This window comes from Pteropus vampyrus, unplaced genomic scaffold, assembly GCF_000151845.1.
Source record: "Pteropus vampyrus isolate Shadow unplaced genomic scaffold, Pvam_2.0 Scaffold287, whole genome shotgun sequence".
In the NCBI taxonomy this organism is placed as follows: domain Eukaryota; kingdom Metazoa; phylum Chordata; class Mammalia; order Chiroptera; family Pteropodidae; genus Pteropus; species Pteropus vampyrus.
Window position 1 is genome coordinate 49,412 of NW_011889068.1, and position 17,938 is coordinate 67,349.

Consider the following 17,938-nt stretch of genomic DNA (forward strand, 5'->3'; position numbering starts at 1 on the left):
CGTGCTTTATCAGGGTCAATCTTTCTTCCTCTCACTTTCCAGTCATCTCACTTATATTTAACACTTTATACAGAAGCTAAGGAAAGAATCAAAGTAGGATGGCTTTTTCCTAACATTTTACTGAGATTTTTATGATGTGGCAAGTTCTGTACTGGGTTCTTTGTTATCTCACTTAATTTTCATAATTAACAGAAACTCATATCTTTCTTTCTTCTTAACTGTTGTGCTACTGCATAATTTCAGTAATCTTTTAGACAGAGGAGAAAATGTTAATTTGCTATGTAAGCCTAACCTGTGGGCTGAGCCCTTCACCCCCAAAGGCAGAGTCTAGCACAGGTCTCTGACACTTTCTGAAGGCCTGTCTTTGGCTTTACTTTCTTTCCTGCCTCTCTCCATGGCAACCATTCAGAGCCTCTTAAAGTTTTCAAGATTTGCTGCTCTCTCACACTTTGGGGCCTCTGAACCTATTGTTTCCGCTGCCTCAATACTTTCTTCACTATATGAGATTGGGCTTTTTTTTAACTCCTTTAAACATTGCTGCTTCTTTCATGGTCTCCCTACATCTGGGGTAGGTGTGTCTCCTGCATGCTTGCAGTTGCATTCTATATCTAACCTTTTATAGCATTAACTGTTTTGTAATTGCCTCTAAGCTGTATGAGGGCAGGGACTTTTGACCCAGTATCCCTAGGAGGATATAGTTTTGACAGTCTTGACTAAGTTGGAGAATAGGGAAGAAGTTAATTGCTTTTTCACCAGTTACTACATTACCAGCAGTTTATTTGGCCTTCTATCTCTGTCTCCTTTTTTTCCCCCTTGAATGCTGGAGGTTTGTCTATTTTTAATTTTGTTGATCTCTTTTTATTATTAATTTCTGCTCTTATTTCCTTCCTGCTAATTTTTTTTAGTTTATTTTGTCTTTTTATGTTTACCTCATTAATTTTGAACCTTTCTTTTTTTGCTAAAACAAACATTTCAGACAATAAATTTCCCTAAGTGCTACTTTTACTACATCCTACAGCCTATGCAGCATAGCATTTTAAGTACGTCTTAATTTTTATTACAATTTGATTTGACTGGTGAGTGACTAAGAAATGTGTTTTTAAATTTCCAAACCTCGGCAGTTTTGCAGGTTCTCTTTTTAAATAAAATATCTAACTTAATTGTATTATGCTCACAGGATGTAGTCTATATGATACTAATTCGCCAAAATGTGTTGAGGCCAGCTTTATTGCCTATCAAGTGATTGATTTTTGTAAATATTTTTGTGTGCCTCAAAAAAATATTCTCCAGTTATTGGATACTGTGTTTTATAAATGTATATTTCATCAAATTTATTAATTATATATTTAATTTAATGTATCCTTAGTTTTTTTTTATTTTAATGTGCTTAGTTAATCTACTCCTGAGTGAAGCAGGCTGACATTTTTCACTATGGTTGATACATTTGTCAGTTTCTCCTTGTAGATCTGTTAGTTTTTTTTCCTTAAAGTCTTGTCAGATGTCATTATAATTACTCTCATTTTCTTTTGGCTACCGTTGACCTAGTCTGTATTTTTCTTTTTGTTGACTCTTAGTCTTCCTGTGCATTTATGTTTTAGAACTATGATTTGTTGAATCCCGTTTAAATCGTTTGTGTTTATTGTGATTATAGTTCCATTTGGATTTATTTTTATGAGCTATTTGTCCACATTTTTTTAATTTTCTTTTTACATTCTAATTTTTACTCCATTTATTTGAAAGTTGCATGTTCTATGTCTATTATTTTAGTGGTTACTCTAGCTATTTTAACATGTGTACTTAAGAAAATCTGAAGTTAATCAAAATCTTTGTCTTCTTCCTCCCAAATACAAGAACTTCAGAATACTTTACCTCAGATTACTTGGTCCCCTAGTTTATATATAGTCGTTGTCCAGGTCTTATTTTTAGCTTGTTTTCTACTCACAGTTTTGTCATTTAATATTTTAAAGTTAATGTTTGTCTAGTTTAACTCATATATTTACCAGTTTCTTCCTTATCATGACTAATGGAATTCTTCGGGCTGCCTGGATCTACAGTTCGGCATTTCTCAACAACTGTAGAATAACATCATCTCTTCAAATAGTGCCTCCTCCCCATTCACTATATTATCTCCCCAGAATTCCAATTAGGTATATTTTAGATTTTTTCTCTCTATCCTCCAGGTATCTTAACTCTTTCATCTACAATATTTCTTTGTTACTTTGGATTACATTCTGGATTTCTTTTGATCTTTATTTCAATTCACTAATTATCTCTTCAGTTAGATTTAGTCTGCTTGAGTTTAAATTTAAGTAATTCTGTTCTTATTTGTAGTTTTACTTAGTTTTTTATAAAATCTTAGTCCCTGCTCGTATTTTTTGAAAGACTATTTTTTTAGATCAGTTATGGATTGACAACAAAACTGAAGGGAAAGTACAGAGATTTCCCCTATACCCCCTTCCCCACACATACACAGCCTTCCCTATTATCAACATTCCTCACCAGAGTGGTACGTTGTTACAAGTGATGAACCTCTATCGACACATAATAACCCAAAGTTCATAGTTTGTATTAGGATTCACTCTTGGATTTGTATGTTCTGTGGGTTTCAAAAATGCATGATACAACCTGTATCCATCCTTATAGTATCATACACAGTATTCTCACTCCTAAAAATCCTCTAAGTACGGCCTATGCATGCTTTCCCAACCAATCGCTGACAAATACTGCTCTTTTTAATGTCTCCATAGTTTTACCTTTTCTGAAAGGATATATAGTTGAAATTTTATACATTATGTAGCATTTCAGACTGGCTTCTTTCACTTAGTCATATCTTTCAAATTCATGTTTTTTCTTAGCTTGTGAGCTCATTTTTTTCTTGCGCTGATAATCGTCCATTGTCTGGCTGTATCACAGTTTATTTAACCATTCATCTACTGAAGGACGTCTTGGTTGCTTCCAAGTTTTGGCAATTATGAATAAATCTGCTATATACATCCACGTGCAGGTTTTTCTGTGGCTGTGAGTTTTCAGCTTCTTTGGGTAAATACCAAGGAGTGTGATTGCTAAATCGTATGGTAAGAGTATGTTTCGTTTTGTAAAAAACTGCCAAAGTGTGTCCCAAAGTGGCTGTGGTTTGGAATTCCCACCAGAAATAAGTGAGAGTAGAGTACCTGTTGTTCCACACTTGCCAGCATTTGGTGTTCTCAGTTTTCTGGATTTTGGCCATAGGTATTTAGTGGTATCTCTTTGTTTTAGTATGCATTTGCCTGATGATATGATGTAGAACATTTCTTCATATATTTATTTGCCATCTGTTTATCTTCGGTCCCACTCATATTTCGAAGATGCTTTCTAAACAATTATTTTTTATTTCATGTGTATTAATGTAGCCTGTGAAATCTTTGAGGGTCTTTTTCTTCTGCCCATTGTTTCTGCTGTGTCTCACTCAGGTGCCTTATTATCTTGTGTGAATTGTGAATTTTGTCACTTAGTCTCTTGGAATCAAGCCTGTGGAAACTGAATTCATCTGAGAAAAATTCGCTTTGTTCTTTGCTTTTGCCAGTCATCTAATGGCCCTATCTACCTGGAGCATTAGGTGGTGTTTTTGTTTTTGTTTTTAGCTCAGTTTAAATACTTCTAGATTCACAGAAAGTTGCAAATATGTAAATATATGGATGGAAGTCCTGTGTGCCCTTTCATTTTTTTCTCATTGTAACTCTTTTTCCAGATTTGAGGTATAATTGACAAATAAAATTGTAGGATATTTAAAGTGTACAACATTATGACTTTACTGGTTACATGATAATAATATATTTACATTATTAAAGGAATAACCCCATTGAATTAATTAACACATCCATCACCTAACATATTTACCTTTTTTTTTTTTTTGGTGAGAACATTTAAGTTCTCTCTTAGCAAATTTCAGTTATGCAATGCAGTGCTATCAACTATAATCATCATGTTGTACATTAGGTCTTCAGACCTTATTCATCGTATAACAGAAAGTTTGTACCCTTTTACCAATTTCTTTCTATTTCTACACCTCTCAGCCCTTGGCAACCATTTTTCTATTCTCTGTTTCTATGAGTCCAAACTTTTTTTTTTTTTTTAAAGATTCTACATATAAGTGATACCATGCAGTATTTGTCTTTCTTTGGCTTATTTCACTTCATACAGTGCCCTCCAGGTTCATCGATGTTGTTACAAATAAAAGGATTTCCAAAGTCTGATTGATATTTTATTGTCTTGATTCGTTCATCCATTTATGAACACTACATTATTTGCATATCTTGGCTACTGTGAATATGCTGCTATGAACATGGAAGTGCAGATAGCTCTTCGAGATCCTGATTTTATTTCCTTTGGAATAAGATATATGTGTGTGTTTGTGTATAAAGCAGGATTGCTGAGTTATATAGTAGTTCGATTTTTAATGTCTTAAGGAGCATCCATACTGTTTTTCATGGTGACTGTACCAGTTCACATTCCCGCCAACAGTGTAAAGGGCTCCTTTTCCTCCACATGCTTTTGTTATCCCTTGTCTTTTTGCTAATAGACATACTAACAGGTGTAAGGGGATCTCTAATTGTGGTTTTAATTTACATTTTTTGATGATTAATGATATTGAGCACCTTTTAACGTACCTATTAGACATTTGTATGCCTTTGGGAAAAAGTGTGTTCAGATCTTTTGCCCATTTTTTAATTGGGTTATTAGGTTTTACTATTGAATTAAATGAGTTTCTTGTATATTTTGTATATAGGGTTTGCAGATATTTACTTTTATTCCAGAGGTTGCCTTTTCGGTTTTTTTGATAGTTTCCTTTGTTTGTAGCTTTTTCAGTTTGATGTAGTTCCACTTGTTTATTTTTGCTTTTTTGTGTCTTTGCTTTTGGTATCAAATCCAAAAAACTATTGCCAAAACAATGTCAAGGAACATACCCCCTAAGTTTTCTTCCAATTTTATTGCTTGAGATCTTCCATAACTTGTAGTACACTATCAAAATCAGAGAATTGACATCAGTATGATCTACAACTGTATTCAGATTTCACCAGTTCTACATAAACTTGTGTGTGTGTGTGCGTGCGCATAGTTCTGTGCATTTTATTGCATATGTAGATTCATGCAACCACCATCACAATCAAGATGCAACACTGTTCTATCACCAACAGGTTTCCTAGGGGTGCTGTTTTATTTTATCCTTTCACTGCTTTATAAGCAAGGTCTCCTGTTAGGTAGATTTATCATGAGCTTTAGCACGTTGTCTGCAGTTATTAGAACAGAACATCAGTGTCTGCGGGATTCAGAAACCCTAAGAGCGAAAGCTGGATTTGGGTGCTTATTTGTTAGTGTTCTTTGTTTCACTTTTTTGGGAGACTAGGTAGCTTCTATTCTTTGGTGTCAGCTCTGAGGTATGTTTAAAAAGATACTTTAAAATTTTTAAAGCATTTTAGTTTCAGTTGGAAGGTTCATTCACAGTTTCCAATATTCCATATTTTGGAAACAGTTAACCCTGGAAATATTAAAGAATATTTATCTTTATAAGTTTCATTATAGTTTCTTTATAATTAGAAAAGTTGACTTTGCTTTATCTTGGTGCCTTTGTTTCTATGATTATTTGATGATTAGACATACTATGCATGTAGAACCATATCGGATAATGTACTTCAGGAATGGTCATAAAATTTATAATGGACTGCTTCATGAATAGTTTAATTTTCAGTCATATATTTATTTATCTCTATATTAGTCTTAATATTGAAATAACTAAAGCAAAGAGAAGTTAGTTTCTCCAAGCTCATGATCGTTGGAGAGTCTAAGACTAAAGTTCACATGAATCTTTTGCTTACCTATTTTCTACAACTCAGTTTTAAATGGTTTTACAATTAACTTCTGAGTTAGACTTTTATACCCAAATATTATAAATTTGTCTGAAATTTCAAATCAAGTTAAAAGGACAAATATATCGTTTAATTTCAAAAGTACACAATTTAAGGCCAAGACAAAATATGAGAATTTCAAAGAAAAAAACTCTGCAACCTTGATTCTTAGTTTGAAAATTTGAAATTAGCATGGTTAGAAGTATCTGGCTATCACTCAATATGCAAAATATTTTTCCATAGAGAAGAAGATCCTGTGGAAACTCATGTTTTCCATGGAGAGATGATAGGAGGAATCTAGCTCAATTTAAGGCCAAGACAAAATATGAGAATTTCAAGCCTAAATAAAAAACTCTGATGAAACTCAGTGTTTTTGTGTTTGTAATCTTGTAATTATGCAGTTTCTCTATGTTCCAAGAGAAATCGAAAGCCTCATGTTAATTAATACTGGACTAGGTTGCTTTGTCTTCTAATATAAGACTAATTGTATTTCCAAGAATACTTTTTTTTCCCAAGAATTCTTAAACCTTTAAATATGTATAAGGAATTTATTTAAAGTGTAGAAAGCATTGGCTAGTTTAAAATAAGTAACCGCAATGTTTACATGGGAAAATATAGTCTAGGGAAATAGGTTAGGCCACCAAATGACCAAGATACTTACTTTAAGTCAGATTTTATGTGGACCTGAATCAAGTTTCCTCTTGAAGACTGTTCTTTTTGCTGTGGACAGATAGGTTCTCCACTTAAAATTTGTAAAGATTTGTAGCAGTTCAAATCAGTGAATTGAAATAGCATTTATTGATTGTAATAGGAGGGTTAATTTCTGACTTCAAGAAATTTAAGATATATAAGAGAAAGACTGACAAATCATTGTGATATTGTTGTACTTACAAGTATAGAGAGACCCTAAGAGCACAGATTTGGAAGGTAGGGAGTTTGGAGAAAGGATGATCAGGAAAGTCTTCACAGAAAGTGAAGTCTTAGTTGGGCCTTTAGGAATTAGCAGAATTACATCAATATTCAAATGAAAGGAGAGCATTCTACCAAAATAAGGACACACAAAATGTTACTTCCTCCCACCTGCACCCTCATTTCTTCCTTTATCCTTTACCTTCATTAGAGCATTTTGGAAGGGTTCAGAAACCATTTTATGAGCCTTATTTCTAATGCAATTCTTGGGTTCATGTAAAACTTTAGACCACCTTTCGTTGCATGCCCAGTCCTAGATTGTAATATTTCTAACTTAGAAAAAAGAAAAAGAACACCAGGTTCAGCTATTACCTTAGGAATAATGCAAATCCACCCATCTCAATTTCTCTGGCTCTTACTGTGGCTTCTTGACTGGTTCCTGCTTTCTTGCCCTGTTACCTTATTGTATATAACTCTCTCCGATGTCTCCGCACTTGAGCTGCCTGCTCTTTTAGTCCTCTCCCTTCTCCTCCCTTCACATGCATTTGTTAGCCGCAGCCTTTACTAGTAAAACTAGTTTTATCCTCTATGTTATTTCACTTTTTTATTGATTGAAACTTTGATAGTGGCCAAATATTATTTTCCTTTTGATAACTCATGTTAAAGCATTTGTGAACTAACAAAACAGTTCCCAAACTCACACAAACTTAGGTTTATCTGGATCCCTAACTCAATCCTTTTCTTACCACCCTACCATACCACCTTGCTATTTTCATTCTAAAACCTTCACAAAAAATTTAACCATTTACTTCCTCTGGTTTAGCTTTGAGCTACTGATAATGTTATTTCTTTGCTTAGCATTAGATCTAGTAAGAGTAAACTCCCAGCTCTGTATGGGCCTGTGGTCCTCACTGTGTTTCTACATCAGTAAACAACAGTTTACTTCTCAACAGTTGGGTCTGTATGAAAGTGGGGTTATATAAAGAACCCAAGGCAAGGGGTAGGAGTATGAAATGGATTAACAAGGCTCTATAACTTTTCTAACAAGATATCAAAGGACTGAGGAAGGTAGGTTATTAGCATTGGAAAGAAGACCGGGTTTTGAGTCAGAAAACCTAGATTTAGGTTGCAGTTTGGTTCCATACTAACGGAGTAAGTTTAGCTAAGGCTTTAAACAACTCTCTGAATTATTTTCAGAGGGAGATAATAATAGAACCTCAGCATTTCAAGGATTGAAATCATGTTTGTGAAAGTACTTGGAAAAACAGTGCAGTACTGGGAATAACATAAGTCATTGTAAGGTAGATTACTGTAAATGGTAAGTTTTAGATTTCTTTTCTTCTTTTCTTTGTTTCCTTTCTAGGCAACGCAACCCTTGGTTGACCTCACAGATTGCAAGGACTTTGTCAGCTTACAATCTCTTATTTTTTCTATTTTTTATGCCTACAGCACCTGGTCTTCCTAGGTGGTCTCCCATCCAAGTACTAACCAGGCCTGACCCTGCTTAGTTTCTGAGAACAGAAGGGATCAGACTTGTTCAGGGTAGCATGGCTGTAGACTAGACATATTTTCAAGGTTTAATATGTGGTAACTTTCTAATACCTGCCCTCTTAGATTTGATTAACCCAGTGTATTCATCAGTAATCCAAAGAAACAAATGACAATAATACTATGCTAGTGAACAAAATAAACATAGAATATTTATTTTTTCTGCGTACTCTTTTCCACTCCCTTTATAGGAGAGCCTTGAACTTAGGAATTCTTCGAGACCCTGGATCAGAAATTGAAGATAGACAATACCAAATAGACCTACAGTCTATCAATATTGGTACTGCACAGTGGGAGCAACTAAAACCGGAGAAGGAAAGTGGCACAGGTGGGGCGCAAACAGAGAGTGAAAGAAATTCTCAAAATCCAGCCCTGGAGTGGAATATGGCCAGCAGGTAGGAAATGACTGAGAAACTTTCTACACTTTCTAATGTTTCATTGCCAGAAGAACAGTTGGTGATATAATCTTTAATGTGCCCAACCTAAGTGCTTTGGTATTGCTTCTGCATTTCATGACAAACATAAAATATGTTTTGTAATTGTAGCTGATGGTTTTGCTTGGAAACTGGCTAATCCTACTATCGTTACACTGTAATTATTACACATTTAAGATCATGTCAGCGTTTTTTTTTAGAGCTTGGTATTCGATGAAAGATTCTACTTCTGGCTAAGAATACATTCACATTTTCTCTGGAAATCCATTTTATTCAAGATCAGGTTTTTTCAAGCCTCTCTTTTCTGTTTATAATAATTAGGAGAGAAAAGCAGCAAAGGTCCTGGGTTGGATTTTTTTAGTCCACTTTAACTAAAAGCAGCTATGTTCACAGAAAACTCATTTTAAAAGGAATTAGTCCTAAACAATGAGCTATAAGATGTGTAGAGAGTCACTGCCATCTTATCCAGGCTCTTCATAGTTGTCGTTAGAAAGATAGAATCATTTTCTAGAACGAAGGTACCGGGCATTAAAGATATTTTTATATTGTTAAAAAAAAAAGATATACTTTGTATATTGTAAGCAACTTCTATAATTTTAAGAAAGCATTATTTTTCATCTTTTTAAAAATTTATAAGAATCAGTAAAATCTGTTGCTTATTCCATACCATGGTGGTTTGTTGATTGGAGTTTTTAAAACATTGTGTGCAGACTTTGTTGTATGCCTTTTGCAAACGCTGATTGCTTTGGGGTTCTGCCCCTTTACCACCAAAACTATATTTATCCATGTCTTGGCATTAATAACAGTGATAACATTAATAATAGATTATGTAATGCTTATCACTTTACCTAATTTCACAGTACTGATAGGGGTAAGAGCTGTTTTTCCTAATTATACGTGAAGTAACTAAGTTCTAGACAAGATAAATTATTTGCCTAAAACCAAATACTAACTGGTAGTCTATACGCCTCATATGGTTCTTCTTTTTCAGGTACCCACAATCTTTTCTAACTTCATTGTGCTGTATTCATAATGAGCTTATTTTATCTTCTTGAAAATATGATTGCCACTTGCTACTAAGCTTTTGTATACCATCTTCTCTTTGCCTGGAACTCTCTTAACCCACCCTTTTCTTGCCTCCTCAAGTCTCAGAGTAGACTACACGTTTTCCAGGAAGTCTTCCCTAAGTCCCCAGGAGAAAAGATTAGGTTGCCTTTCTGTGTGCTCTTATCATATCACTTAGCATATTTAATTCTAATTATCTATATAGTTTGTCTAGGTCCCCAGGACAGAGATCATCACCATCCGTCTTTTGATTTATCCCTAGCACTAAGTACTTTCATGATATAAAAGATATAATGATAGCCCTTCATTGACAAGTAAAATGACTGAATGTGCCCCTGAGATGGGGTATAAATTTGGATGGAAAATCTCCCACTGCAGGCCAAGGTACACCTCAGGAGACAGATGCAATTATTGAGCCATGAGCAGGTGGCGGTTCCCAAAGCTGGGGGTAATGAGTATTTTGGTTCTGACTAGAGGATCTAAGTGTACACCAAACATCAGTACACTGATCCTGATCACTAAACATCTCATATCAGCCAGGATCAAGTCCTCTCATTCCTCCACTTTACTCATTTTTCAGATTTAGATAGTACCAGCTTACAAAACTTACAAATTTTATCATCAACACAGAAGATGAGCCTTATTTTCCCAGGAAACTTTATGACCATCTAGCCTTATTAACTCATCTCTATCTCTTCTATTTATTCTTTAATTCATTTATAAACAGTTTGTGTGTGTGTTTTAATAACTGAGTTGCAATTCATATAATGAAAATCAGCCATTTAAAGTGAACGATTCAGTGTCATTTTGTACATTTACAATATTGTGTAATCACCACTTCTATCTAGTTCCAAAACATTTTCTTCACCCCAAACTAAAATCCCTTACCCTTTAAGCAGTTTCTCTGCATTTCTAATGGCCCCTGGCAACCACCAATCTGCTTTCTGTCTCCAGTGATTTATCTATTCTGGATATTTTGTATAAAGGGACTCAGTATATGTCCTTTTGTGTCTGACTTATTCACTCAACATAGTGTTTGGGAGGTTTATCCACGTTGTAGCATGTGTCAACATGTCATTCTTTTTTATTGCTAGATAATATTCCACTGTATGTAAATACCATAGTTTGTTAATCCATTCATCCATTGAACATTGGAGCTATTGTCATCTTTTAGCTATTGTGAATAATGTTGCTATGGACATTTGTGTACAAGTACTTATTTGATTATCTGTTTTCAGATATTTGGGGTATATACCTAGGAGTAGAATTGCATAGTCATGTAGTAATTTTATGTTTAACTTTTTGAGGAGTTACCAAACTGTTTTCCACAGTGGCTGAACCACATTGCATTCTCACCAGCAATGTTCAAAGGTTCCAATTTCTCTATATTCTCACCAACACACCTATTTTTTCTTTTTTTTCCTATAGCCATACTGGGTATGGTTTTGATTTGCATTTCCATAACTATTAATGATGTTGAGTAGTTTTTTTTCTATTGTTGTCCATGCTTTTGGTGTCATATCTACGAGTCTGTTGGTTTGTTCCTAGGTTTTATTCTAAGGGTTTTATCAGGTTAGCTCTTATAGTTATGTTGTTGATCTATTTGAGATTGGTTTTTTATTGTTGTTATTGTTTTATCTGATATGACGTAAAAGCCCAACCCAACTTCATTCTTTTGTATGTGTATATCTATTTGTCCCAGTACCATTTGTTGAAGAGACTGTTCTTTCCCCATTGAAAGTTCTTGGCACAATTGTCAAAAATTAACAGACATTTTGATGTCCAATATATGCCATGGAATGTCTTTTACACTAGAGAAACAAAATGAAATAATTTCTGGTATGTGCCTATCTCTTACAGAGCTCAGCATTCAATTAAAAAGACAAACTAGTTAATTAACTTTTAGAGTGCAGTGTGGAAAGTGCTATGAGAGTCAGAATTATGGTATACTTAGGATACAGAAGAGCCCCATCCACATCAGGGTAGACACATTCCATGCACATAGGACATCTCAGACTCATAGATGTGACATACAGATGAAACTAATCTAAAATCAACATAGGGAAAAATAGAGAATTTAAAGAAAGAAATGAATTATTACGTCTACAGTGAGTCGTCAGGGAAGGTTTCAGAGAGTACACAGCTTCTGTATTTGTTTCCACAGCATACAAAATCAGAGCAATGTACTCAGCAGGAGTGGGGAGGGAGCATTTTGAACTTAGAAAATAGTAGAACAAAAGGCTAGGTGTATGAAAATGTGATATGTTTTACTTACTGCTGAATACCGAGCACATCATATCATCCTTGGCACATAAGATGCTTAATAAAGAGTTGAGTGTATTAATGAAATATTAAATGATTAAGTAGAGTTAACAAATCAAGTGACTGAATGGTTCTGATGAAGTAGTTTTGATGAATGTGTCTTCAGATGAGACAAATTTTATATCTGATACAGCTTAGTTCTGATTAATCTTGGCAGAAATATAAACAGAACCTTAATATATTATATTTTTGTTTTTCAGTAGGTATTGCAGTTAAAATTCAAAAATTAAAAAAGATACCTAGTGAAAAATAATATGTTCCCTCCCCTGACCAGCATTAAATGTCGACCTTTATAACAGTTTCCATTCATTTCTCCTGAGTACATTGCTCTGATTTTGTCTTTAATCATAATATGTTTATATGTGTATGCTGGGGAGCAGGGAGCAGGGAAGTTAAGCATAAAGAATCATCAAGTTCTAAAACATGTAGAACTCCTTCCAAAAATCTTGATTTTTCAGCTGAGGAAATACATCAGGGTTCAATCAAGCCAGCAGAACCACTATAAGTATTACAGCATAAAGATTTCTTTTAGGAGCAAGACCTTATGCAGTTGTGGAAGAAGGTGGAAGGTAAGGACTTCAAAGAGGGAGATAATGGATTAGAGAAATGTCACTACCCAACCCTCTTGATCACGTGACCTGGGTAAAAAAAAATTTGTAGCTCCCCAGGGAATCTGGGCAGCCAGGGATGTCTAGCGGTTAGAGGGACCTCAGGATACTGGTAGAGAAGCCCATGGGAGGCTGTTGCCTCTGTGTCTGGGGGTGAGCCTACAGTTGCTGTTGGTCAGCAGGGTCAATGGTCAGGAAAATAGCTCATCACAAAGCCTGGAAGAGTGAGGACAAGCTGGAATTTGTCAGCACCTCTGCATCGGAATTCCACTGCATTTAAAACAGCATGATTTTCAGAGTATATTGGCTACTATTTCCTTTACACCTTCCAAATCTCACACAAATTTCTCTCTAAGCTCTGAAACCATTCTTATTAGCAAGTTGTTACAGAACAAAAACCACTAAAGAAACTAAATGAGGAGGTTTCTTGGCTTGTCCAGTGGCACTTAGAACTAAGTGCAGAACCTTGTTTGCTTCCTCTTAGCTACTTTTCTTCTACTCAGTGCTCTGACCCCTTACACTATGGTAAAGTTCATTGTTAGTTAATCACTTTTTTTCTTTTCCTCTTAGCAACCATTTTTACTACATCTGGGCTTATTTTATAATCTGAGGAAATGAAGTGCTGAGAACTAAACCTGTACTGATGTCTGCCATGTGCAGGTTACACATTCAAATCATTATTGTTTTACATGGTGATTAGTGCTTTGGGTGTATAGGGTGAGGGCGGAAAGTTTATTTTGTAATTTCCTGAAAATGCCAGTAAGCCTTAATTCTCCAAGTAAATATTAATGTAATTTTCTTGTTTATAATATTTAAAGATATAATTTGAATAGATTTAAAAACTATACTTGAAAAATAAATCACTTTGTTTTTATCACAGTACTTTTATTTAGTATTACCACTACCTTTGTTTGATTTCCTTGGATAATTTATCTTTCAAACTTCATTGTCAGAGAAATAGTTACAGCATATTCATTTGTTTAAATATTTTGATACACATGTACCAAATTACACATACTACCCTAGAGGCCTTTTTTTCCTCCCATGTGTGTGTGTTTTTCTAAAATCATTGGTACTATGTTTGCTTAGCAAGCTGAATTTGAATTTGACACATTTCTAAATTCAGTCAGTCCTTTGCTTCTTGGGATTGGTAACATTGACTTTGTGTTGATATTAAAGTCCCTGAAGCATGAGTTATTGGCCTTAATTCTAAGAAACTGATTATTCCATCTGTCTTTTGATCTCTTTTGTTTTTATTTTTTAAGCAAAGTATTACCCAAATGTTCACAAGAGTCCTTGCATATTTTGATTTGTGATTAATCAAACATGAGCTCTTTCCAGAATTGCACCTGAAATCATTTACAGTAATGTAAAATGAAAGCATTTTCTTTGCTCTGACTCTTCAATCTGAAAACCATCACTTTTGTCTTATTAATTTGCGAGGATATCAAGCTAATGCCTAAGCAGAAATATAGAAGTTTGTCTAATTCCCATAGCTCACAGATTAATGCCTGGAGCGACCTAAACCTACTTGAATGTATGATTTTTTAAATTTCATTTTAATTTTTTAAATTTATTTAACATTTTATTTATTTTTCCCTCTCACCCCTACCCCTCTCCCCTCTGGTAACCACTAGTCCATTGTCCATATCCATGAGTCTTTGTTTGTTTGTCCTGTTCATTTGTTGCTTTTAAGTTTATATCTCACATATAAGTGATATCATGTGATTTTCAACCTTTTCTGTCTGGCTTATTTTGCTTAGTATGATTATTTCAAGGTCCATCCGTGTTGTTGCAAATGGCAGTATTTCATTTCTTCTTAATGGCTGAGTAATATTCCATTGTATACAGTACCACAGCTTCTTTAGCCAGTCATCTATCGTAGGACACTTCAGTTGCTTCCATGTCCTGGCCACTAATTTCATTTTTAATTTTTATTTATTGATTGGTTTCCAAGGTGCTATTTTTATTTTTTATTAACATATAATTGGTATACAATATTATTTTCAGGTGTATGACACAGTGATTCGACATTTATATATAAATGTATATAATGCGCTCACCATACTAAGTCTATAATAGTGTGATAACTTTGCATGGCGACAGATGGCTACTTGAATTATATGATTTTATAATAATTCTCTTAAACTTTGTCATGGCTTTACATGAGAGAATGAGATTTCTCCTCCTGTTTAAAGTACCTGGGAACTGGGTAAAAGTAAGGGGTATCCCAAGGCAACAGGAAGGAACAGTGGTTTTTCTTTCAGAGCAGCCTGTATTTTCTTCTTTATATACAGTCTGAGGTGACCTTGCAACCTGAAAAGGTGGCATAGAGATAAAAAGACAAAGATCTGTCTTGCCTAATCTTACTCTTCTTTGTATCTTAGCATAATTACTGACGGAGAGTAGGTACTCAAAAAATCAGAAAATATTTAAATTAAATATAATCATCATGACAGTATATCATAAAATTTTGAAACCTCCTGTACCTTAAGTTACTTCATAGTCCTTTTACAGATTATAGCATCATAATTGTTTTATATAGATATAGATTAGCTATAGATATAGATATGTTAATGCCCTGATTGATTCAACCATGCTGACCAAAGCCCTAAACATTTTGTTTTTAAGAGAAGGAACCAAACCTCCTTCAACATTTTGTTTTTAAGAGAAGGAACCAAACAAGATTATATCAAGATTTGTATATACTTATATGTATGTATATATCAATCACACATAACTTTTATACATTATCCTGTATTTTTGTGAATACTCTACCTGGTACATCAGTATGTGTTATAAAGCTTTAAAAAGTGAAATGAAATAAGTCTCCTGACTGATCATGTGTCCCTTGGTGGATTCCTGTTTACATCATCAACACACAATTTCTAATGTCTTTTTTTTTTTCTGAGAAACTTTCAGCAATTCCTTGTTTTCTCCCTCCTCCATTAAGATTATTTTGAAGTTTTTCCTTGGAAAAAGAGCTATCAAGTAGAATTAGATGCAGCAGCCCAGACCGTAGATCTAAATAACTGCAAACTATAACCAGAGCTATTATTTGAACATCTCAGCAAAACTGAATTAAGTGGATATTTCAATATAGACATGCTCAAAAGACTTTCTTTAGAGGCTGTAATAAATGTAGCACTTGTGATCTCCATAACAAATATATTTTAATCATAGTTTTGCTCTGTTATTTTGTTTAGGGGAGGAGAATTTTTTTTTTCAAGAACGAGATTATTTTAACATTATTTAATTTTGCCAAACTAAATTTGTGCTAGCATTTTGTTTAAATGTACCTTAAAAAGCATCCTCATTTCAGGATATAGTTTCTGTAGCGTTGTTTACAGATGCTTTATATGTCTTTACAAATTAATTGCTTGAATAAGTTTTAGAACCTTGAGATGAAAGATGAGGTCCTCTACTGAATGTTCTCACACCCCTCTGTACTTTTCTTATCGTTATACTTGTCCTCCCTTACGATTATGTTGTTTGTTTTTTCTGCTAAACTAAGCTCCCTGGCTCCATCTTTGTCACTATTCCTAGCACCCACCAGAGGGCCTGGCATAATAATGGACTTTCAGTTCATGTTCTCAAACTTTCAGAGAGTGAGAAATGCTATAAAAATAATGACAGTATGATGTTTTAAGGGTAACTGGGAGATTTCCTTAGATTAGGGCTCAAAGAAGCCCTCTTATAATACCTGAGTGACAATAATGAGCTATACATGTAAATACCCTTGGAATGTTTCTGCCTAGAGAATCTGGAGCAGAGCAAAGATCCTTGAGTAGGAATAAGTTTAGGATGTTTAAGGATCATGCCTGGCTAGGAGGAGAGAGATAATAGATGTAGTTTTAGGTATAGAAGGACTAAATTATGAATAGTCTTGTAGGCCAGAAGGAATTTGGATTTTATTTTAATTGCAGTAGAAAGTCACTGAATAGGGTTCTTCTTGGGGGGAAAAACAAAATGGGTATAAACTCTAAATATTTGGTTTTTAAAGTTACTATAGAATACAAATTATTTATCTTAATGACAAAATAAGAATCTCTACAAATAGCAAATTACAACAGTTTTCCACATAACATTTTTTATAATAAATTTTGTGCATATTACTATTTTTCATATTTGGGAATATTCAGTATAGCAGTTGACTTCCTCAAAAAGTCTCAAGTTTTTCTCAAGTATCTTCTTTCTGAAGTTCACCTGTAATACCCTACCAAGAAAGTCTTTGTTTTGCATAAGTTCTGTGTGCACACACACCATCTAGCATTTTTTTATTCTGTCTTTCGGGGGAAATATTTTAGAAACCTTGGTACCATTTTCCCTAGTCTTTTATATTATGTAACTTTTGAAGTATGGTTCTTAAACTGCTTTACTGCTTCCCACAAAGTCACACCCAAATGTATGGCAGGTAGCAGAAGAACCTTAGTATAAACATGCCGAGCCCAAGAAAAATGAGCACAGCCTTTCTAAACGTGTATTTTCATGAATGTGTGTGGCACGTAATTATGCCTTCTGGCTTAGTAACAATTTCAGAGAACTATGTTTTTCCTTACTTACAATCTACTCTTCCCAGAGCTTAACAGGATAGCTTTTGTTAACACATATGCTTACTTCCCGGCTATTTGATTAGCACCTTTTGATTGTCAATATTTTTTTTATCTTCTAAGAGGGTTTTATAAGTTTCCATGGGCTTATAAGGTGATAGGTGCAAATTACTATACCATTTCTTTGTTTCTGTGGAAACATATTAAATGTAGAGGTATATTAAATCATCGTTAAATTAGAGTATATCAGAGAAATATTTCTTCTACAGCTCTTCTAACCCCATATGCCTTAGCATGCTATAGATAATCTGTTTTCTCTAGGTGATTTTAATATATTTTATTTATCATAGGTGATTAGCTATTTCAGCAAGATGTGTCTAATTTTAGGTTTTATTGTATTTATCTGAACCAGGACTCTCTGTGCTTCCTGAATCTGTGTATTCCTATATTTCATTCATTTTGGAGAATTCTCAACCATTATTCTTTAATATTCACCCTTTTCCTTTCTTTCTATGTTCTCATTTTGGAATGCCAACTAAATGTGTCAGACTTGCCTTCCATGTCTCTTAACTTTTATTTTAAACTTTCCATTTAAAATTTACTTTAGTACATTCCTAGAA

At 34.2% G+C, this 17,938-nt stretch overlaps 1 protein-coding gene and 1 pseudogene across 1 annotated transcript in view; one reads left to right on the top strand and one right to left on the bottom strand.

The window, feature by feature from the left end:
• Positions 1-17,938, top strand: part of LOC105302910 (vacuolar protein sorting-associated protein 13B) — a gene marked incomplete at its 5' end in the record, with an annotated part of 342,584 nt that overhangs the window by 44,987 nt on the left and 279,659 nt on the right. The window contains one exon of the mRNA XM_023521022.1: positions 8,531-8,734. Coding sequence (XP_023376790.1) covers positions 8,531-8,734 — 204 coding nt within the window. The remainder of the gene's footprint in view (positions 1-8,530; positions 8,735-17,938) is intronic.
• On the bottom strand, positions 8,232-8,350 carry LOC111729895 (annotated as a pseudogene).